The sequence below is a fragment of the Grampus griseus genome (assembly GCF_964374135.1).
Source record: "Grampus griseus genome assembly, chromosome: 17".
Lineage (NCBI taxonomy): Eukaryota > Metazoa > Chordata > Mammalia > Artiodactyla > Delphinidae > Grampus > Grampus griseus.
Window position 1 is genome coordinate 45,236,864 of NC_139011.1, and position 21,696 is coordinate 45,258,559.

Here is a 21,696-nt window from a genome sequence, read left to right on the forward strand (position 1 = left end):
GAAATTTTAATTCAAAAATTACTGTTTTCCACTTACATGTGTGGAAAGTAAGCAAAGGAAATTAGACTGGAATGTTTTGATAATTAATATTTAAAATAAAAAATATCAGCTCATAGTTACATTTTTGTGATCCTTAGAATAATATAAATACTATATTTATTTTGAGAGTAAAATAATCCTAAGAGTGGTTTATAGGAGGAAAGAATTAAAAAGTGTCTGAGAAGTAGAATATATGTAACAAAATATCTCCATTTATTTGTGCTAGATCTGATTCCAGCTAAATATAATCCTGTGGGAATAACTTCTTTACAGCACATTTCTAGCTTCAAAGGAACAGATATTTCCTTTTTTATTTATTTGTGAAATTAATCATATGAATGCTTAACTTAGCTGAATCCAGGACAAGTCTGTACATGGAGAAGCAAAGTGGATAACCCAAAATAAGTGCACAGAAAAATATATACTTCAGGGACATACCAAATACACGTGTGTGTGAATAATCCATATTTCTGTATGTTATCTGTATTTTCACAAAATGAAGACAATTAAATTGCATATATCTTTATGAAGAACATTAAATTAGATTTTAAAAATCTTTTAGAAAATAAAAAACTTCTAATGATTAGCAGATTGTGTGCTAAGCACAGTGATTGTTGCTTTGTGTACACATATATATTAGCTGTAATCTTTACAAAAATCCTGGCTAGCAAGAATTATTATCCTCATTTTATAGATGAGGAACTGTTAGAAAGGGTAAGGATTTTGCTCAAGTGATTTGCTTGGTTGGTTAATTATTTTAGAACAATGGCAATATTTTGCTAATAATAAAGAAGTATTGAATGTCTAGATATTCTACCATTGGTTAAGGTATCACAAGACTGTATTAATGTGGAGAAGAATTTATCAATTACTTAAGGAACAACTTGCTTTGAAATTCACATGAAATAAATCAGCTTAAATATCATTCTTAGAGGAATGTGTGTAGAATTGGAATCACATGCTGAGCTTGGGAGGACTTAGAGCATGCATTACTTATTTGAGCAAAAGTGCTGTTATTACATGAACACTCAGGGGTCATATCTAGATTTCTTTTCTTTTTGAATGTTTTTCTTAAAAAACTGATGAGTCATCTGTTGAAGTAAGATTCTGAGATTTTTATTTCTTTAAACTCAAATAGCAAATGTCCTAAAATTATTTTTAAGTTATAAAAGTTACTAAATCATTGCTATGAAACTAGCGTGTTATTTTTATATCTCACAAAACAAGTGGGGAATACCTTCCCCCAGGGCTCCAGAGACCAAGAAGCATTTTTTATCTCACTGTATTTTTACTCATGCAATCACTGAGGCTATTGTAGCTGAAGGTGAGGTTTCTCTTTCAATTGGGCAGCTTGTAGCTACTGCTGGGCAGGAGATGTAGTCCTAGCATTCTGAAATGACAACTTGGACGATATTTCCATGAAGATGTTTTAATGGATTTAAGATTAGTAGACATGATGATTTAATCCATGATAATTATCAATGAATATCATTTCTCCTACATCACTGAGGTACTTTGGGGATCTCTTCCAGTCATTTTAATCAATAGCAGACTCATTCTCAGAAGTTATCCTCTTATTTTTCTGTTTAGTGCTTTCTTTTATAATTATTCATTAATTCAACGTCCTGTGCTAGGTACTAGGTGCTCAAAATAAAGATATAACCTTGCCTTCAAGGGACTTAGTCTTGTGGGTATATGGAAGAGAATAGACCATTACGATAAAGTTTTAAGCGCTTTGGAAGGGTATACCCAGCATGCTCTGCTCTGAAGGGCCCCTAATCCAGACTGGAGGGAAAGAGAATGTGAAAGAAGGCTTCCAGGAAGGAGGGATGTTAAAGATGACTTGGAGTGATATGAAAAAAAGGGCCAATGGTTCCTTGTAGAAGGAGCAACCTGTGCAAAGGTATAGAGGTACAGAGGAGTCAAAGTATAGGTGTGCTATGAAGGAAATGGAATAGATAGGGTTTAATGTGAAGGGACAAAAGAGAGATTGGGGTCAAGAATGACCTTGTATCTGAGAGGCTGTAGAACCATTCACTAAGATAGGGAATGAAAGATCTAGAAGAACTGTGTCCAGCAGAGAGATGATAAGCTCATTTTGAATGTAGGTATAGAGAGACTCCTAGGTTTTCTAGATCATCATCCCTTGAAATTCAGATCCATCTACCTGCTTTTCAAACCACCAATCTTGCATCAATATGGCCATGGCTTCTTCCTTCCTTTACCAAGACAACTGAGAGCTGAAAAAATTCTATGTTGATTAGCTCTTTACAAATCTAGAGCTTTACATTTCAGCTAAACCCTTGCTTGATATTCCCTATTTAAGTGTCCTTGATTAACTCTCTCCCCCATTCCTCAAAGTGGTTATCTCCAGATATTTTCTGTTCCTCTTAAACCCCCATCCCTCATACCCTCTTCTCTATCTCAGCAAATGAGTTGCCTTCTTCCTGTCTCTCTCAGATGTTTAAGGCTATCTGTGAACTCCCTCATCTTCACACTTCCTACCTCTAAACATTTTTTATATCTATGCTCACTTTATTTCTTCTTAGAGGGATGCATGTCTCTTCCTTTCAAGGCATATCTCTTTAGTTCATCATGGTGCCACATTTCTCCAGGAGTAAAGTAGAATTAGCATCAGTCCCCACTAGGCCACTGAAATTTGCTCTGACAAAATTCATGTCCCAATTGCAAATTTTATTTTTTAAATTTATTTTTAATTGAAGTTTAGTCGAATTACAATGTTGTTATTACTGCTGTACAGCAAAGTGATTCAGTTATACATATATATATACATTCTTTTTCATATTCTTTTTCATTATGGTTTATCCCAAGATATTGAATATAGTTCTCTGTGCTATACAGTAGGACCTTATTGTTTATCCATTCTATATATATCAGTTTGCATCTGCTAATCCAAACTCCCAATCCAACCCTCTCCCCACTTGGCAACCACCAGTCTATTCCCTATGTCCCTGATTCTGTTTCTGTTTCATAGATAGGTTCATTTGTGTCATATTTTAGATTCCACATATAAGTGATATCATATGGTATTTGTCTTTCTCTTTCTTATATACTTCACTTAGTATGATAATCCCTAGTTGCATCCATGTTACTGCAGATGGCATTATTTCATTCTTTTCTATGGCTGAGCAGTATTCCATTGTGTATATGTACCACATCTTTTTTTAAAAAAATATTTATTTATTAGGCTGTGTCGGGTCTTAGTTGTGGTGCGCAGGCTCTAGAGTGCTTTGCAGCATGTGGGATCTTAGTTCCCCGACCAGGGATTGAACCTGTGTCCCCTTCATTGGAAGGTGGATTCTCAACCACTGGACCACCAGGGAAGTCCCTGTACCACATCTTCTTTATCGATTCATCTGTCAATGTACATTTAGGTTGTTTCCATGTCTTGGCTATTGTGAATAGTGCTGCTATGAACATAGACGTGCATATATATCTTTTTGACATAGAGTTTTTCAGGATATATGCCAGGAGTGGGATTGCTGGATCATATGGTAGTTCTATTTTTAGTTTTCTGAGGAGACTCCATAATGTTTTCCAAAGTGGCTGCACCAAATTACATTCCCACCAACAGTGTAGGAGCGTTCCCTTTTCTCCACATCCTCTCCAGCATTTGTTACCTGTAGACTTTTTAATGATGGCCATTCTGACTGATGTGACGTGGTACCTCATTGTAGTTTTGATTTGCATTTCTCTAATAATGTTGAGCATCTTTTCATGTGCATATTCGCCATCTGTATGTCTTCTGTGGAGAAAGGTCTCTTTAGATCTTCTCCCCATTTTTCAATTGAGTTTGCTTTTTTGTTGTTGAGTTGTATGAGCTGTTTGTATATTTTGGAAATTAAGCTCCTGTCAGTCGCATCGTTTGCAAATATTTTCTCCCATTCTGTAAGTTGTCTCTTTGTTTTGTTTATGGTTTACTTTGTTGTGCAAAAGCTTGTTAGTTTGATTACATCTCATTTGTTTATTTTTGTTTTTATTTCTATTGCCTTGGGAGATTGACCTAAGAAAACATTTGTACCATTTACGTCAGAGAATGTTTTGCCTATACTTTCTTCTAGGAGTTTTATGGTGTCACGTCTTATGTTTAAGAATTTAAGCCATTTTGAGTTTATTTTTGTGTATGGTGTAAGGGCATGTTCTAACTTCATTGATTTACATGCAGCCATCCAACTTTCCCAACACCCCTTGCTGAAGAGACTTTTTCCTATTGTATATTCTTGACTCCTTAGTTGGAGATTAATTGCCTGTAGGTGTGTGGGTTTATTTCTGAGCTGTCTATTCTGTTCCATTGTTCCATATGTCTGTTTTTGTCCCAATATCATGCTGTTTTGATTACTGTAGCTTTGTAGTATTGCTTAAAGTCTGGGATGGTTGTGCTTTGAGCTTTGTTCATTTTCTTCAGGATTGCTTTGGCAGTTCTGGGTCTTTTATGGTTCCATATGAATTTTAGGATTATTTGTTCTAGTTCTGTGAAAAAGGTCATGGGTAATTTGATAGGGATCACATTAAATGTGTTGATTGCTTTCCATTTCTTTGAATCACCTTCAGTTTCCTTTATTAATGTTTTATACTTCTCAGCATATAAGTCCTTCACATCCTTGGTGAGGTTTATTCCTAAGTATTTATATTTTGGGTTGTGATTTTAAAAGGTATTGTATTTTTTACATTCCCTTTCTGATATTTCATTGTTGGCCTAAAGAAATGCAACTAATTTCTGTATGTTAATCTTATATTCTGATATCTCTCTGAATTCGTTTATCAGTTCTAGTAGTTTTTGTGTGGAGTCTTTAGCGTTTTGTATACATAGAATCATATCATCTGCATATAATGACATTTTACCTCTTCTCTTCCAATTTGGATATGTTTTATTTCTTTTTCTTGTCTGATTGCTGTTGCTAGGACTTCTAATACTATGTTGAAGAGAAGTGGTGAGAGTGGCATCCTTGTCTTGTTCCAGATTTTAGCAAGAAGACTTTCAACTTTTCACCATTTCATTTTATGTTGGCTGTGGGTTTGTCATGAATAGCTTTTACTATTTTGAGATAGTTACCTCTGTACCCACTTTGGTAAGAATGTTTATCATGAATGGATGTTGAACTTTGTCAAATGCTTTTTCTGTATTTATTGATATGATCATGTGGTTTTTGTCCTTTCTTTTGTTTATGTGGTATATTACATTGATTTGTGTATGTTGAACCATCCTTGTGAACTTGGGATGAATCCCACTTGGTCGTGGTTTATCATCTTTTTATGTGTGGCTGGACTTGGTTTGCTAATATTTTGTTGAGAATTTTTGCATCTATATTCATCAAAGATATTGGCCTGTAATTTTCTTTTTTCATGATGTCTTTGTCTTGTTTTGGTATCAGGGTGATTGTGGCTTCATAGAATGTCCTTCAGAGTGTTCCTTCCTCTTTAGCTTTTCGGAAGAGTTTGAGAAGGATCGGTATAAGTTCTTCTTTGTATGTTTGATAGAATTCACCTGTGAAGCCATCTGGTTCTGGACTTTTGTTTGTAGGGAGTTTTTAAATTCCAGATTCTATTTTAGTTCTAGTGACTGGTCTGTTCAAATCATCTATTTCTTCTTTCAGTTTTGGTGGGCTGTATGTTTCTAGAAGAATGTTCTTTTCTTCTAGGTCTTCGAATTTGTTGACATATAATTGTTCATAGTATTCCCTTATGGTTTTTTGTATTTCTGTGGTATCAGTTTTTATGTCTCCTTTTTCATTTCTTATTTTGTTTATTTGTATTCTCTCTCTTTTCTTCTTGGTGAGCCTGGCCAGAGGTTTGTCAGTCTTGTTTATCCTTTCAAAGAATCAGCTCCTGGTTTTATTAATTTTTCTGTTTTTTAAATCTCTGTTTTGTTTATTTCCTCTCTGATCTTTATTATTTCCTTTCTTCTGCTGACTCTAGATTTTGTTTGTTCTTTTTCTAATTCTTTTAAGTGGTATGTTAGGTTGTTTATTTGAGATTTTTCTTGTTTTCTGAGGAAAGCCTGTATCTCTATGAACTTCCCTCTGATAACTGCTTTTGCTATATCTGATAGGTTTTGTATGGTTGTGTTTTCATCATCATTTGTCTCAAGGTATTTTTTTTATTTTTTACTTATTTTTAAATTATTTTTTATTGGAGTATAGTTACTTTACAATGTTGTATTAGTTTCTACTGTATAGCAAAGTGAATCAGCTATACATATATCCCCTATTTTTTGGATTTCCTTCCCCTTTAGGTCACCACAGAGCATTGAGTAGAGTTCCCTGAGCTATACAGTAGGTTCTTATTAGTTATCTATTTTATACATAGTATCAATACTGTATATATGTCAATCCCAATCTCCCAATTCCCCCAACCTCCTCTTTCCCCCTTGGTATCCATACATTTGTTCTCTATGTCCGTGTCTCTATTTCTGCTTTGCAAATAAGATCATCTATACCATTTTTCTAGATTCCACATATATGCATTAATATACAATATTTGTTTTTCTCCTTCTGACTTACTCTACTCTAGGTCCATCCATATCTCTACCAATTATCCAGTTTTGTTCCTTTTCATGGCTGAGTAATATTCCATTGTATATATGTACCACATCTTCTTTATCCATTCCTCTGTTGATGGTCATTTAGGTTGCTTCCATGTCCTGGCTATTATAAATAGTGTTGCAATGATCATTGGGGTTCATGTGTCTGTTTGAATTATGGTTTTCTTTGGGAATATGTCCAGTAGTGAGATTGCTGGGTCATATGGTAGTACTATATAGGTATTTTGTTTAAATTTCAACTTTGATGTCATCATTGACCCATTTGTTTTTTAGTAGCATGTTGTTTAGTCTCCATGTAATCATTTTGTTCTCATTTCTTTTTCTGTGGTTAATTTCTAGTTTCATGCCTTTGTAGTCAGAAAAAATGCTTGAGATAATTTCTATACTCTTAAATTTGTTGAGGCTTGTTTTGGCCCTAATATGCGATCAATCCTTGAGAATGTTACATGTGCACTTGTTTTTTTTGGATGTCATGTCCTGAAAATATCAATTAAGTCTAACTGTACTATTGTGTCATCTATTTTCTCTGTTGCCTTATTGATTCTCTGTCTGGAAGATCTGTCCATTGATGTGACTGGGGTGTTAAAGTCTCCTGCTATTATTGTATTCCTGTCAATTTCTCCCTTTATGTCTGTTAGTATTTGTTTTATGTATTTGGGTGATCCTGTATTAGGTACATATATGTTGATGAGTGTAAAATCCTCTCCTTGTAGTGGTCCTTTTATCATTATATATGTCCTTCTTTATGTTTCTTTATGGCTTTGTTTTAAATTCTATTTAGTGTAAGTATTGTGACCCCCACTTTCTTGTCATTTCGGTTTGCATGAAATATCTTTTTCCATCCCCTCACTTTCAATCTATTGTGTCCTTTGCCCTAAAGTGAGTCTCTTGTAGGCAGCATATCATAGGCTCTTGTTTTTTTTTTATCCAATCTGCCACTCTGTGTCGTTTGATTGCAGCATTGAGTGCATTGATTTTTAAGGTACTTCTTGATAGATATGTATTTATTGCCATTTTAAACCTTGTTTTCCCATTGATTTCATATTTCTTCTTTATTCCTTTCTTTTTCTTTTTGTTTTTACTTTTGTAGCTTGATGATTTTCTTTTGTATTATGCTTATGTTCTCTTCTTTTTGTTTTTTGTAAATCTATGGTATGTTTTTGATTTGTGGTTACCCTGTTTATCAACTATGTTAACCCCTTCTTATATCTACTTGCCTTAGACTGGTAGTCATATTGGCTCAAACACATTCTAGGGAAAAAAAATATACATTTTCTTACTATCCTCCCCCACATTTTATGATTTTGATGTCCTCTTTTACATCTTCATGTTCATCCTTTTGCTGTTCATTGTGGTTATCATAACTTTCACATAATTTTTTTTTTAATCTGTGTACTGGCTTATTTAAGTGATTTATTTTCCAATTGTGATTTTTCTATTTTCTATAGATTCTTACTTCTTTTCTATTTAGAGAAGAGCTTTCAATATTTCCTTTAGGATAGGTTTAGTATTGCTGTATTCTTTTAGTTTTTGCTTGCCCGAGAAATTCTTTGTCTCACCTTCTATTCTAAATGATAATCTCGCTGGGTAGAGATTATTTGCTGATTTTTCCCTTTCAGGACTTTGAGTATATCTTGACACTTGCTTTTGGCCTTCATCGCTTCTGTAGAGGAATCAGCCTTTTGGGGGTTCCCTTTTAATTAACTCTTTGCTTTTCTCTTGCTGCCTTTAGAATCCTCTCTTTATCTTTAACTTTTGCCATTTTGGTATGTCTTGGTGTAGGTCTGTTTGGGTTTATCTTGTTTGGGACCCTCTCTGCTTCCTGTACCTGGATATCTGTTTCCTTCTTTAAGTTTGGGAAGTTTTCAGCCATAATTTCTTCAAATACATTTTTGATCCCCTCTTCTCTTTCTTCCCCTTCTGGAATCCTTATTATGCATAGGTTGGCATGCTTTATATTATTCCATAGGTCTCTTACATCGCTTTCAGTTTTTTTTCATTTAACTTTCTGTCTTCTGTCCTGATTGCATGATTTCCATTATTTTATCTTCCGGGTCACTTATTTGTTCTGCATTATTGTGTTATGTATTGCCTTTAGCTCAGCTTTCGTCTCTGCAAATGAGTTTTCTAATTTTTCTTGGTTCCTCTTTATAGTTTCTAGTTCCTTTTTACAATACTCTGCATTTCTGTCAATAGCCTTTCTTAATTCCTTCAGTATTTTCATTATCCTCTCTTTGAAATTTGTATCTATTAGACTGAAAAGGTCTGCTTCGTTGTTTGTTCTTTCAGGGGAATACTCTTGGTCTTTTAACTGTGAGTGGTTCCTCTGCTTTTTCATTTTACTTATATTTCTCTTACTCTGTGAATTTAGGAGAAACAATTATCTACTGTGGTCTTGGAGGGCTATTTATATATAGGGCTGTCCCTGTGTAGCTTGCGTGGGTTTAGTATGTTTGGTGCAAGGGCTGTTTTTAATATGGATGCCTGTTACTTCTTTCTTCGGTGTGTGCTCATTGTTATTTCCTTGATAGGGGGTGCTGGTTGAGGTTGCTGGTTTCTGGTCTTGGGGTTTTTGGCAGCAGCGGGAGGCTCAGGCACACCCCCTGGGGCATGCGATGGGAATGGAAGCAGCTTACAGCCACTCCTGGAGTTCGGATGGGTGGTAGTGGGAGCCCGAAACTACTCTTGGGGTACAGGAGGAAGTCGGTGGGGGGGCCATGACCACTCCTGGAGTCCGGGAGGGCATCAGCAGGGGCCCATGACCATTCCTGCGGTCCAGAAGGGAGTCAGCAGGGGGTGGCAACCACTCCTGGGGTCCAGGAGGGTGTCCGCAGTGGCCCGGCGACCACTCCTGGTGTCTGGGTGGGCTGCAGTGGAGGCTCGGGACCACCCCTGGAGCCTGTGCAGGCAGTATCCTGCCTCTGCAAGCACGTGCACAGGGAAAAAAGCTACAATTCAGGTCCCGCCCCTCCCTAGAGCAGCCCCCAAACAATGGCGACTGGCCTCTAAGGTGGCCCAGGCTTCCTTGGTGTACACCCCCAGCATGGCCACTCTGGATTCCAGCCCCCCGAATCTGTTTCTACACAGCCAACCCCAGTCTTCTCCCTGGTTCTGATCTCTAAAGCCCGAATTCCAGCACACAGTCCCTGCCAGAACCAAAGATGGGCGTCTCAGGCTGGGCTGCTGCAAACTGGCTACTAGTGTTCTCCTCAGAGGCTCTGAAGCTCCCCTTACGTCTGTCCGGGGAGCTGCTGAAAGGGCTTCCCAGGGTGCAGGAATCTTTCCTCTTTCACAGCTCCCTCCCAGGGGCACAGGTCTGGTCCCGACTCCTTTTTCATTTTCATTTTTCTTTTTCTTTTTTTTTCCTGTTTTCTTTTTTCCCACCTGGTTACATGGAGATTTTCTTTGCCCTTTCAGCAGTTTGAGGTTTTCTGCCAGCATTCAGTAGATAGTCTGTGAGAATCGTTCCATGTATAGATGTACTTTTGTTGTATTTGTGAAAGAGGGTGAGCTTCACGTCTGAGTACTTTGCCATCTTGATTGCTTTCCCCACTTGCAAAGTTTAATATATCTGTTCAATCTTCATTTCCTTGTTTTCTGTTTAATATTTGGTTCTGTTGATTACCCTGCTTTTTTTCCTTAAAATTTGTTCTTCTTTTGGTTTCAGACATCACTTTCTCCTGGTTTTCTCCCACTTCTCAGAACATTCATTTGCTATCTCCTTTCCTGGCTCCACTTCCTCTTCCAACTCATTAAATATTGCTATTCTCCAGGATTGGAACCTAATCACAATATATCTGTGCTTTCTCATATGTTTTTATATCATTTATATGCCACTAAATCACAACCAATATATCATTAAATCACCCCAGATCTCTCTTCAGACCTTCAGATGTAAATATACAATCTGTATTCACCATTTGCCTGTAGTTATTTCAACCTGGTGTCCCATAGGCATCTCAAACAGAATGTATCCAACTTGCCCACCTCACTCTGCAAACTAATCGTCCTTGTGTGTTGATGAATAACTTACATTAATGAATGTTTTGCTGTCTGCTCAGCTGACCAAGCCAGAAATCTGAGTGTATCTTTATTCACAATATCCAAATGGAAACAGGTCCTGTCAATTCTGTCTCTTGACATTTCAATTCTGTTACCTTATTCTTACTATTTCTATTATATATAGTTCAAGCATTCAGGATCTCTCACCAGGACTACTGCAATAGCTTTCTAATTTATCTCTTGGTCTTCAGCCTTATAGTTCTCTTCCAGTTTATTAGAGTAAAGGTCTCCAAGTGAAAATATGATTTCAAACTCTCCAGCTTGAAACCTTTTTGTAGCTCCCAAATTCATGGCCATAGCATACATCTGTGCAGGTTGTATATTGCACAACCCAAGGAGGTGCCATTGCCATTGTTATTTTAGGTTTTTCTATTAGTGCCATATGAAGTATGCTAAGGAAAGATATTTTATACTTATTGACATAAATGCACCATATAGATTATTACAGGCCCATTGCCTAAAATCCAAAATCAAACTCTAAACTTCTTATCAAGATTTATACAACCTTCCAAGTTTAGATATTTGCCTAACTTCTCTAGTGGTATCTTTATTATGTTTTCTTCTACCTCTACACACACCACCAGCCTCAACAAATTCTTTTACTTCCATAAATATACAATAGAGTTTCTTGCTTTTGTCCCTTAATCTCCTGCTAGGCCTGGAGTGACCTGGCTCGTCCCTTTCTCATTCCTGTTTACTTGGAAAATAACTACTTAACCTCACAAATTAGCTGAAAATCCCTTTAATTTTACTCACTTACAGAAACCTTCTCTGGAAGAAAGGTTATTTTGCTGCTTGTTCCTTGAACAAAAGTATTATTTTTTCTAGCTACTGTTAGCAGCTAAGATGACTTACTCTCCCACCTATTCACATCTTACCCTGCCCTTAAGTTTCACCTAATAAAGCCTTCCCTGGCTACCTCATTCTTAAAATTGTGCTTAAATAACACTGCTTGGCACCATCTTTATTTTCCAGGTGTCCTTCACAATGCTAGTGTTTCACAGGGGAGTGTTATGAAGGGGAAGGTAAATAATTTGAAGGGTGAATAATCAGATGTTTGAGAAACCTTGCATGATCTTTTCCTCTTGGATATTCAGTGTCCACATTTTTGTATATTAGAGGCTCTTGACTTTCACATCCAGTAATATGAAAGACTAGTTAACCATTACAAATATCCTTTTAAATGCATTGTTCAGCTCATATGAAAGTTAAGAAAATCCCCAGGGAAGAAAAATGGAGAGCAAATGACCACCAGGGCTGTCCTAAGGGTATTTATCAATACTAGGGACCCAGATACTTGGGTTTCAGTGTTCAAATGAAGAATGAGAGAGAAGGCCTTGGTCTTGCAGAAGGTGGAGAGTTGGAATACCATCCATCCCCACCCCCAATAAAGGACTATTCTTCATGAATAGAGTAGGTCAAGGAAAATGCCCACCAGAAAAGGAAGAATACAAATGGAAATTTTTATAAGAACAGTGAATTTCAGGTTTATATTTTACCTGGTTTATATGGTCTAAGAAAACCCAGTCCCAGAAATCATTTTAAAGTAGTTTAAGATTGGTATCATTCTAGGGAGCCTGGGAAAAGCAAATGAAAATTCTCTGTGGATGAAGACATTCCTAAACCATGCCTGCTAGGGTTTCTTATATTAAGGTCTGTCAAAATAAGTTCTTAACAAAAATACCAACATGAGGAAACAAGATACAATAAGCAGAATTGGCATTGATAACAAACAGCATAATTAGGCTTCTAGGAACTTCAGATATTATAATGTTAGCTATAGAATATGTTATAACCATGTCTAAAATGGTTTTTTTTAATAGAAATAAGAGAAGACAGATAAGAGTCTATAAGAAACGAACTGGGCACATACAAAAATCTGTACATAAATGTTCATAGCAACTTTATTCTTAATAGCCTGAAACTGGAAACAACCTAGATGTCCTTCTATGGCTGAATTGTTAAACAAACTGTGATTTTTCCAGACCTTGACATACTATTCAACAGTCAAAGGAATGAACAACAGTTCATCCATGCAACCATTTGGGTGAATCTTTGGGAATTTATGCTGAGTGAAAACCAGTCACACAAGGTGGCTTACAGCATGATTCCTTTTATATAACAGTTTTGAAATGACAAAATTTTAGGAATGGAGAACAGGTGCGTGATGGTGTGGTGAGTACAGGGGGTGGGTAGGCAAGAGGGAGGTGAGTGTGGTTATAAAAGGATCCTTGCAGTGATGGAACTCTTCTGTATCTTAACTGTGGTGGTGGGTACATGAACCTCCACATGGGATAAATTGTACAGAATTAAATATACACATACACACAAATGAATATAAGTAAAACAGGAAATATGAATATCAGTGGATTTTATTAATGTCAGTACGCTGGTTATAATATTGTACTGTAGTTTGCAAGATGTTACCACTGGGGGAAATTGGGTAGAGGATGAATGAGAGCGCTCTGTATTATTTCTTATAACTGCTTTTGAGTCTACAATTATTTAAAAATAAAAAAATAATTAACCCAAACAATAAGCAGGCAGGTTTTGAAAGATACAGTAAAACTTCTGGAAATTAAAAATTACAGAAATGAAAGTACAGTGGAACAAGCTAAACAGCAGATCAGATTAAGTTGACAACTAAAGTTATGGATTGGAAGATAGAGTAAAGTAAATTACCTAGAATCCATCAGAGAGACAAAGATGAAAATAATATTGAAATAAATATATATAAGAGCATCTGATATATTTCTGATCTAGAAGGAAAAACTAGAGAATGGGATAGAGGCATTTTGAAGAGATAATCCCTAAGGATTTTCAGATCTATGAAAGATATGAACCTGTAGATTCAAAAGGAACAATGAAATCCAAGCAGAATAAACAAATATGTTATAGTGAGTTTGCAGACAACCTAAAATAAATAGAACATATTAAAAGCAGAGACAGAAAAGTCAGATTTTTAGTATGAAAAAGATAGCAGCAAACATCTCAACTACAACAATGGAAGCCAAAAAGTTTAAAAATACTTCAAAGTTCTAAGAGAAATTAACTGTCAAAGTGTCTAAACCATCACAGACTAATGAAGGTAAAATAAAGATATTTGCAGATGCAGAACCAACTAACCAGCAGTAACAACCAAAACAGAGTGGTTACCATTCTGATACCCTCACTAAAAAATTGATAAAAGATGAATTTAGGGAAAATATCCCTGAAGAAATTTCTGCTCTGTAAGAATAAAGAAAGTATAAACCAAGAAATTCTAAACATTCATCAGGAACACTAACTATATAAAATACCAAAAACGTTACAGTAATAGTATTAATGCTAACAAATTTGGAGAAACAAAAATAGAATTGAATTGAAATATTGGAACTTCCCTAGTGGCGCAGTGGTTAAGAATCCACCTGCCAATGCAGGGGACATGGGTTCAAGCCCTGGTCCAGGAAGATCCCACATGCGGAGCAACTAAACCCACGAGCCACAACTGCTGAGCTTACGTGCCACAACTGCCGAAGCCTGCATGTGTCCCCTAGAGCCTATGCTCCACAACAAGGGAAGCCACCGCAATGAGAAGTCCATGCACTGCAACAAAGAGTAGCCCCTGCTTGCCTCAACTAGAGAAAGCCTGCATGCAGCAACAAAGACCCAAACACAGCCAAAATTAAATAAATAAATAAATAAACAGATAGATAGATAGATAGATAAAAGAATTGAACTGAAATATTGAAGAACAAGAACATGTAAGATGGGAGTGGAATGCTAAATGAATAAAAATAAATTGTGAAACTTTCTAAATAGTAGGTAGAAAATGAAATAAAAGAATCATAGTCAATCCAAAAGAAGTCCAGAAAAGGGGGTAGAAAAGCAGATAGAGAAACAATAGAAAGCCAAAATACGGTAGAAGGGATAATCAAAATATATTAGTTGTCAGAATATATATAATTAGACTAAACTTGTCAATAAAACTTGCAAGAAATTATCAGACTAGATTTAAGTACATCTGTATGCAATTTGAAGAAGAAACACATGAAATATGAGAACATAGAATGAAAGTAAAAGGTGAAATCATGAAACACTAACCAGAATGAAAGATATACCAGGCAAACACTAACCAACAATAAAATAGCAATAGTAATATTAGTTAAAATAGCAAAGACTGCTGTTCTCTTTTTCCTTGCAGTAGAACTGTCAGTCTTAATGGCCACCCAGCTGGAGACTGCATTTCCTAACCTCTCTTGCAGATAATTGTGACCATGTGTTTATGTTAGGGCCAATGGAATATGAACAAAGTGATGAATACATCTTCCTGATACTCTCCTTAAAGACAAAAGCTGCTTGGCCTCCTTTTCTCTCCCTTCCTCCAATTGCTTGGAAAAGGTAACTGCAGCAGAAGACTTGTTACCATACTGAGTCAATGGCAATCATAGAACAGATGTAAAAAGAATTATTATCATTATGGTCACTTCATCAGAAATATAAATTTTGAACTTGAGTGCAACAAATAATCTAACTTTGAAATATGTAAAATAAAAATAGATAATTATAAGGAATCTGCTCTTATAGATCGACATAAATACTACTGACTGAAAAAAAATACACAATGTGAGAGCTGTGAGTTTTTATTGGGGGCATAATGAGGATTATAGCCCGGGAGACTGCATTTCAGATAGCCCTGAGAAACTGCTCCAAAGAGGGAGGGGGGAAGGTCAGTATAATGCAATTTTGGCAAAGGGGGAGTACATGCAGGCAAGCACATATTTTTTGCAGGAGGTTGCTGCTAGTCTCATGAAGATTACCACTAGTCACAAGGAGCAGACATCACCATGAAGGATTTTAGTACTTTTCTAGATACAAGGAGATACAAGAATTGGGCTCATAAAATCTCCTGAAAATATCTAACTATCTGAAGACCTGTTCCGCCGGTTTTTCCCAGAGCACAAAGTGCCTCATTCCTGAACTCCACCCTGAACTCCTTTTCAGGGGATGTTGAAGGTCAGCAGCTGCAGTGACTCATGATTTAATCCTTGTAGAGGTAGATGGCAAGTGCCAATTTGTAGCTGGCAATACAAAAAGTAAAATTGTAATACTTTTAGAAGAAAAGATAAAAAAAATATTTTTATGACAGAAGTAGGAAAGAATTTCCTAGACAAGGCATAAAAAGTATGAACCTTAAAGGAAAAGATTGATAGCTTTGACTATATTAGAAGTACTTTGTGTTACATTAGTATCATTAGTAAATACTCATGATCAAAATATGTTATTAAAGTTGAATTTATAAAAACAGACTATAAGAAAATATGTTCAGTATATATAGCTGCATGGAATAGTATGCAGATTATATAAATGTCATCTATGAATCAGTAAGTTAAAGACAGCCCAAGACAGAGGCAATAGGTATGAACAAGCGATTAATAGAAAAATAAAACCAGTAGTCAACCTGCATTTGAAAAGATGTCCAACCTCACTGCAAATTATGGATATACATAATAAAATCACAACGAAATACCATTCACACTCGTGAAATTGTCAAGCATGAGAACAATACCAGGTGTTGAAGGGTTAATGAGGATGTAGGTGGAAGCTCTCAAATAGTGTTGGTGGGGATATAAATTTGGCATTTGTTAAAATTAAAAACATGTCTACAGTACTACCCAGCAATTCTATTCCTAGGTATATGTTTGAGAAATTCCTGCATATGTACATAAGGAAACATGTAAAAGCAAATTCAAAGTAGCCTTGTTATAATAGTAAAAACATTTAAAACAAAACAAAACAAAACCCTGACTGTCCATCAACAGGGAGAATGAGTAAGCTGTGTTATTCCATATAATGGAAGATAGGTGTGCAAATGAATGAAGTAAGTTTCCACATATGACTGTAGAAGAGTCTCATGTAGAGTACTGAGGAAAAAAAGCAAGTCACAGAAGCATACAGTTTAACACATGTACGTATAAAGTTTTAACACTTGCAAAACAATACTATATATTGCATACAGATACCATATTTGTATTAAATGTATGAGATTTTATTGTGCATGTGATAGGTGTTTTTGTCATTGCCTTCTCCCTATGATAAGATGGCACTTGGGTTGTAGAGTAGCAGTAGGTTATTTCTTTCCTGGGAAGATTTTCCAGAGGTAGTGACTATTTAAGTTGAGTGATGAAAAATGAGCATGGGTTTTCTAAGTAGAATTCATGCACTGAAATTAATATACTAAAGTGTGTTCCTTTGGCTCACAGAAAAGCTACTCTGGTATTCACTTAGACCCTTTTGAATTATTGAGTATATTCTAGCAAATTTGTTGCCTTCTAATCCATGGTAGATTAGACTGCCAGAGGCAGATACATAGGTAAATGAGAAATGGTGGCCAGCTGTGAGATATAAGGCAGGAAAAATCACCAAATGCAGACATAGTTATTAAAACTAAAAGCAGTCTAAGGCTAAATGTAACATAACGGCAATGAATCACAGATGCCCTAATAACTCCAGATAGCAGGTTGTACACTACTGCAATTAATGATGACCCCCCAGGTCATCCACATGTTTCTATTTTTCTTCAACTATTCAGGAATTTTTATGATACATATTTGCAATAATATTCATCAATTTTAAAAAAGATTTGGGAATTGAAGCTATTTTTCTGTTATGCAAAATTAACCTTTTGGAATAGCACACTTCTAAATTATACCTAGTAAGTGATGCATTTCTGTGTTTCATTTATTCAGTAGACATTCTACGAGTAATTTACCATGTGGTAGGCATAATGTGGACACTGGCCATACACAAACAAATCAGATAATTATATCATCCACTAACACAATGTGTGATATATGATATGTGTTAATATATGTTTATTTAGGAAGAGAAGAAAGTACCAATTGGCTTTTTGATCTTTGCTATACTTTTATCATTTTGAAAATTAAAAAAATTAGAAGTAGAGAGAACTGAAAACTATTGGATTTGGAATTTCAATTGAGAAATATATTTTATGAATTTCCCATAGGCTTCTTGCAGTATGTATTAAAAGATTTTTAGAAGTTTAATCTCTTTAATTTTGTAATTCTGATTCTAAAAATTTATCGTAAGAAAACAATGAAAAATAATCACAATGGGAAGAATTAATATTGTTAAAATGGCCATACTACCCAAAGCAATCTACAGATTTAATGTGATCCCTATCAAATTACCCATGACCTTTTTCACAGAGCTAGAACAAATAATCCTAAAATTCATATGGAACCATAAAAGACCCAGAATTGCCAAAGTAATCCTGAAGAAAAAGAACAAAGCTGGAGGCATAACCATCTCAGACTTCAGGCAATACTACAAAGCTACAGTAATCAAAACAGTATGATATTGGCACAAAAACAGACATATGGATCAATGGAACAGAATAGAGAGCCCAGAAATAAACCCACACACCTATGGTCAATTAATCTTTGACAAAGGAGGCAAGAATATATAATAGGTAAAAAGACAGTCTCTTTAGCAAGGGGTGTTGGGAAATTTGGACAGCTGCATATAAATCAGTGAAGTTAGAACACACTCTCACATGATACACAAAAATAAACTCAAAATGGCTTAAAGACTTAAACATAAGATATGACACTGTAAAACTCCTAGAATAGAACAGGGGCAAAACATTCTCTGACATAAATTGTACCAATATTTTCTTAGGTCAGTCTCCCAAGGCAATAGAAATAAAAGCAAAAACAAACAAATGGGACTAATCAAACCTACAAGCTTTTGTACAGCAAAGGAAACCATAAAGGAAGTGAAAAGAAAACTTACAGACTGGGAGAAAATATTTGCAAATGATGTGACTGATAAGGGCTTAATTTCCAAAATATACAAACAGCTCATACAACTCAACAACAAAAACACAAACAACTCAAATTGAAAAATGGGCAGAAGACCTAAATAGACATTTTTCCAAAGAAGACATACAGATAGCCAACAGGCATATGAAAAGATGCTCAATGTCACTAATTATTAGAGAAACGCAAATCAAAACTACAATGAGGTACCACCTCATGCCTGTCAGAATGGCCATCATTAAAAAGTCTACAACTAGGGGCTTCCCTGGTGGCACAGTGGTTGAGAGTCCGCCTGCCGATGCAGGGGACACGGGTTTGTGCCACATACCGTGGAGCGGCTGGGCCCGTGAGCCATGGCTGCTGGGCCTGCGTGTCCAGAGCCTGTGCTCCACAACGGGAAAGGCCACAACAGTGAGAGGCCTGCGTACCACAAAAAAAAAAAAAAAAAAAAGTCTACAAATAAATGCTGGAGAGGGTGTGGAGAAAAGGGAACCCTCCTACACTGTTGGTCGAATGTAAGTTGGTGCAGCCATTGTGGAAAACAGTATGGAGGTTCTCAAAAACCTAAAAATAGAGTTGCCATATGATCCCGCAATTCCACTCCTGGGCATATGTACAGACAAAACTATAATTCAAAAAGATACATGCACTCCTATGCTCATAGCACTATTCACAATAGCCAAGACATGGAAACAACCTAAATGTCTATTGACAGATGAATGGATAAAGAAGATGTGGTACATATATACAATGGAATACTACTCAGCCATAAAAAAGAATGAAATAATGCCATTTGCAGCAACATGGTGATTGCAGCAACTAGTGATTATCATACTAAGTGTAGTAAGTCAGAAAGAGAAAGACAAATACCATGTGATATTACTTATGTGTGGAATCTAAAATATGACACAAATGAACCCATCTATGAAACAGAAACACACTTGTGATTGCCAAGGTAGTTGGTGGGGGAGGGGGATAGATTGGGAGTTTGGGGTTAGCAGAAGCAAACTGTTACATATAGAATGGATAAACAACAAGGTCCTACTGTGTAGCACAGGGAACTATATTCAGTATCCTGTGTTAAACCATAATGGAAAAGAATATAAAAAAGAATATATATATATGTATAACTGAATCACTTTGCTGTACAGCAGAAATTAACACAACATTGTAAATCAACTATACTTTCATTAAAAAAAATAAGCACAGTGCTTTTAAATGTTGCTTACCTGGCATTATTTCCAAGAAGAAAAAAGTGTCCAATACTAGGGAATTGGTTAAGTTATGTTATATTCATCTATCAGAATTCCAGTTTGAGGATACTTAATGATGTAAGAAAATGTTTATGCTAAATTGATAAGTTGTAAAAAATGGCTGGAGAAAAATAGCGGTATTTATGGTAGTGGAATTACAGGTAATTTTCCTTTCTATTCTTTATTCTTATTTTCCAAATTTTCTACACTAAACATATAACAATGGTTATAAATGTAAAAAAAAAATCAATTTCTATTTGTAAGACAGCACTGATTTTCCATTCTGGAATAGATTGTTTTGGAAATAAATTTTTATCTTGGATGATCATTATTGACCATAGTGAGTTTTTGTGGACTTTGTCAATGATCAACACTTGAATTTTGTTTAAAGCCACAATAATTCACACACAAATTCACCAGGTATGATTTAGATCACTCATTAAAAAAATTATTATGTACGTTCTTGTCTCTCAAGTTGAATAAATAAATAGAAGTATATGTATTACTAAAGCCATAGATAAGTATTCACAAAGATGAAATGGAGAATCTTCATGTAAATACTTAATATTCTGTTTTGTTCTCATGAATTTGCAGTTCCTCTGTGGGTAGTGCACTTCCTCGAAGACGCTGCTGTGCATATATTACCATTGGAATGATATGTATTTTCATTGGAGTTGGATTAACTGTGAGTATTACTCTACTCGCTGTTAGAATTCTTTCCTCTTAACTTTATCAGTAGTAAATGGTGAGGTCTGGAACAGCCTTCATTGATCGCTGAAGAACCTGCCTCCCTCGCATATCAGGCCCAGAAGCTTCTGAAAAACTATGAGCAATCTGAAGCCAATCCATGGGCCTGGAGCTTGCCCATCCAGGTGAAATCATGTCTTGGGATCCCTCTGAAGGTCCTTGACATTGGGAATTTTACCCTCCATTTAACAAAAGCCCATTTGTTTTTATTTAGTGCCAGAACCAATTTTGTCATGGCCAAAGCTGAAGCAATGCTCATTCAGCTATGAAGGTCTGAAAAACCATTCTTCTTTTTATTCAAGTGAAACAGAGATTTATTATCAATATGGGGATGACATTGGGGTTATATAGATTAAATTCCTTTTATAAATAAGATATTTTAATGGAATTTTTGTTTACTTTATAAAGTTTATAGTTAATGTAGCTAGCAATGTCATTTTATTAAATTTTACTCTGTTAGTGGTAGCCAACAAATGCAGCAACTCATATTTTGTTGGGGTTTTGTCATCTTAGGAATATACTTCATAAAAATTGCATGTAAGCCAACACAAGTTCTCAGTTTCTAACCTTTTATTTTTATATTGCTTTTTATTTTAGGTTGGCACCCAAGGTTTTGCAAGGCGATTTCATGCAACCTATGTTTCTTGGGCAGTTGCTTATTTCTTAGGTTTGATCTGCCTTATCCGAGCTTGTTATTGGGGAGCTATAAGAGTGAGTTATCCAGAACACAGTTTTGCATAAGCTTGTTTATGATTTGGTAATGCAGGTGAGAGTATCTAGCAGTTCTGGATAAACTACTCTGGCATCTTTAAATCATTTACCTAATGGATTTCATTCTGGTTTATGTATGAAGTTTTAAGACTTTGGGAGTCTTTTATGAACAAATGCTCATTGTACTACATTATATGCAGATAGGTTGTTTTGCTGCTAAGTTTTCAAGCTCCAAATAATAAATCTTGGTCTTCATGTTCTTTTACATCTCTTAAATATATTTTTGATTTGTTCCCAAATTTTACATATAACATCAACCTTTCATTATTTTTAAATCAGTTATTCCATTACTTTCTGATCTGTATTTCTAAGAAGTGTTTATAAATGTTGGTATAATAGCTTCACATTTATACTTATATTTTAATTAAACAGTAACACAATTGCTTGCTTTAAAATCTAAGCAATACACATTTTGCTTGAACTGCTTACTGTAACTTTAACT

At 35.6% G+C, this 21,696-nt stretch overlaps 1 protein-coding gene across 1 annotated transcript in view; it reads left to right on the plus strand.

Annotated features, from left to right (window-relative positions):
* The window catches only part of PIP4P2 (phosphatidylinositol-4,5-bisphosphate 4-phosphatase 2), a gene marked incomplete at both ends in the record, with an annotated part of 84,375 nt that extends 63,151 nt beyond the window's left edge, over positions 1-21,224 (plus strand). The window contains 2 exons of the mRNA XM_082674735.1: positions 20,331-20,421; positions 21,081-21,224. Of these exons, the coding sequence (XP_082530861.1) occupies positions 20,331-20,421; positions 21,081-21,224 (235 nt within the window). The remainder of the gene's footprint in view (positions 1-20,330; positions 20,422-21,080) is intronic.
* Between the last annotated feature and the right edge of the window lie 472 nt (positions 21,225-21,696).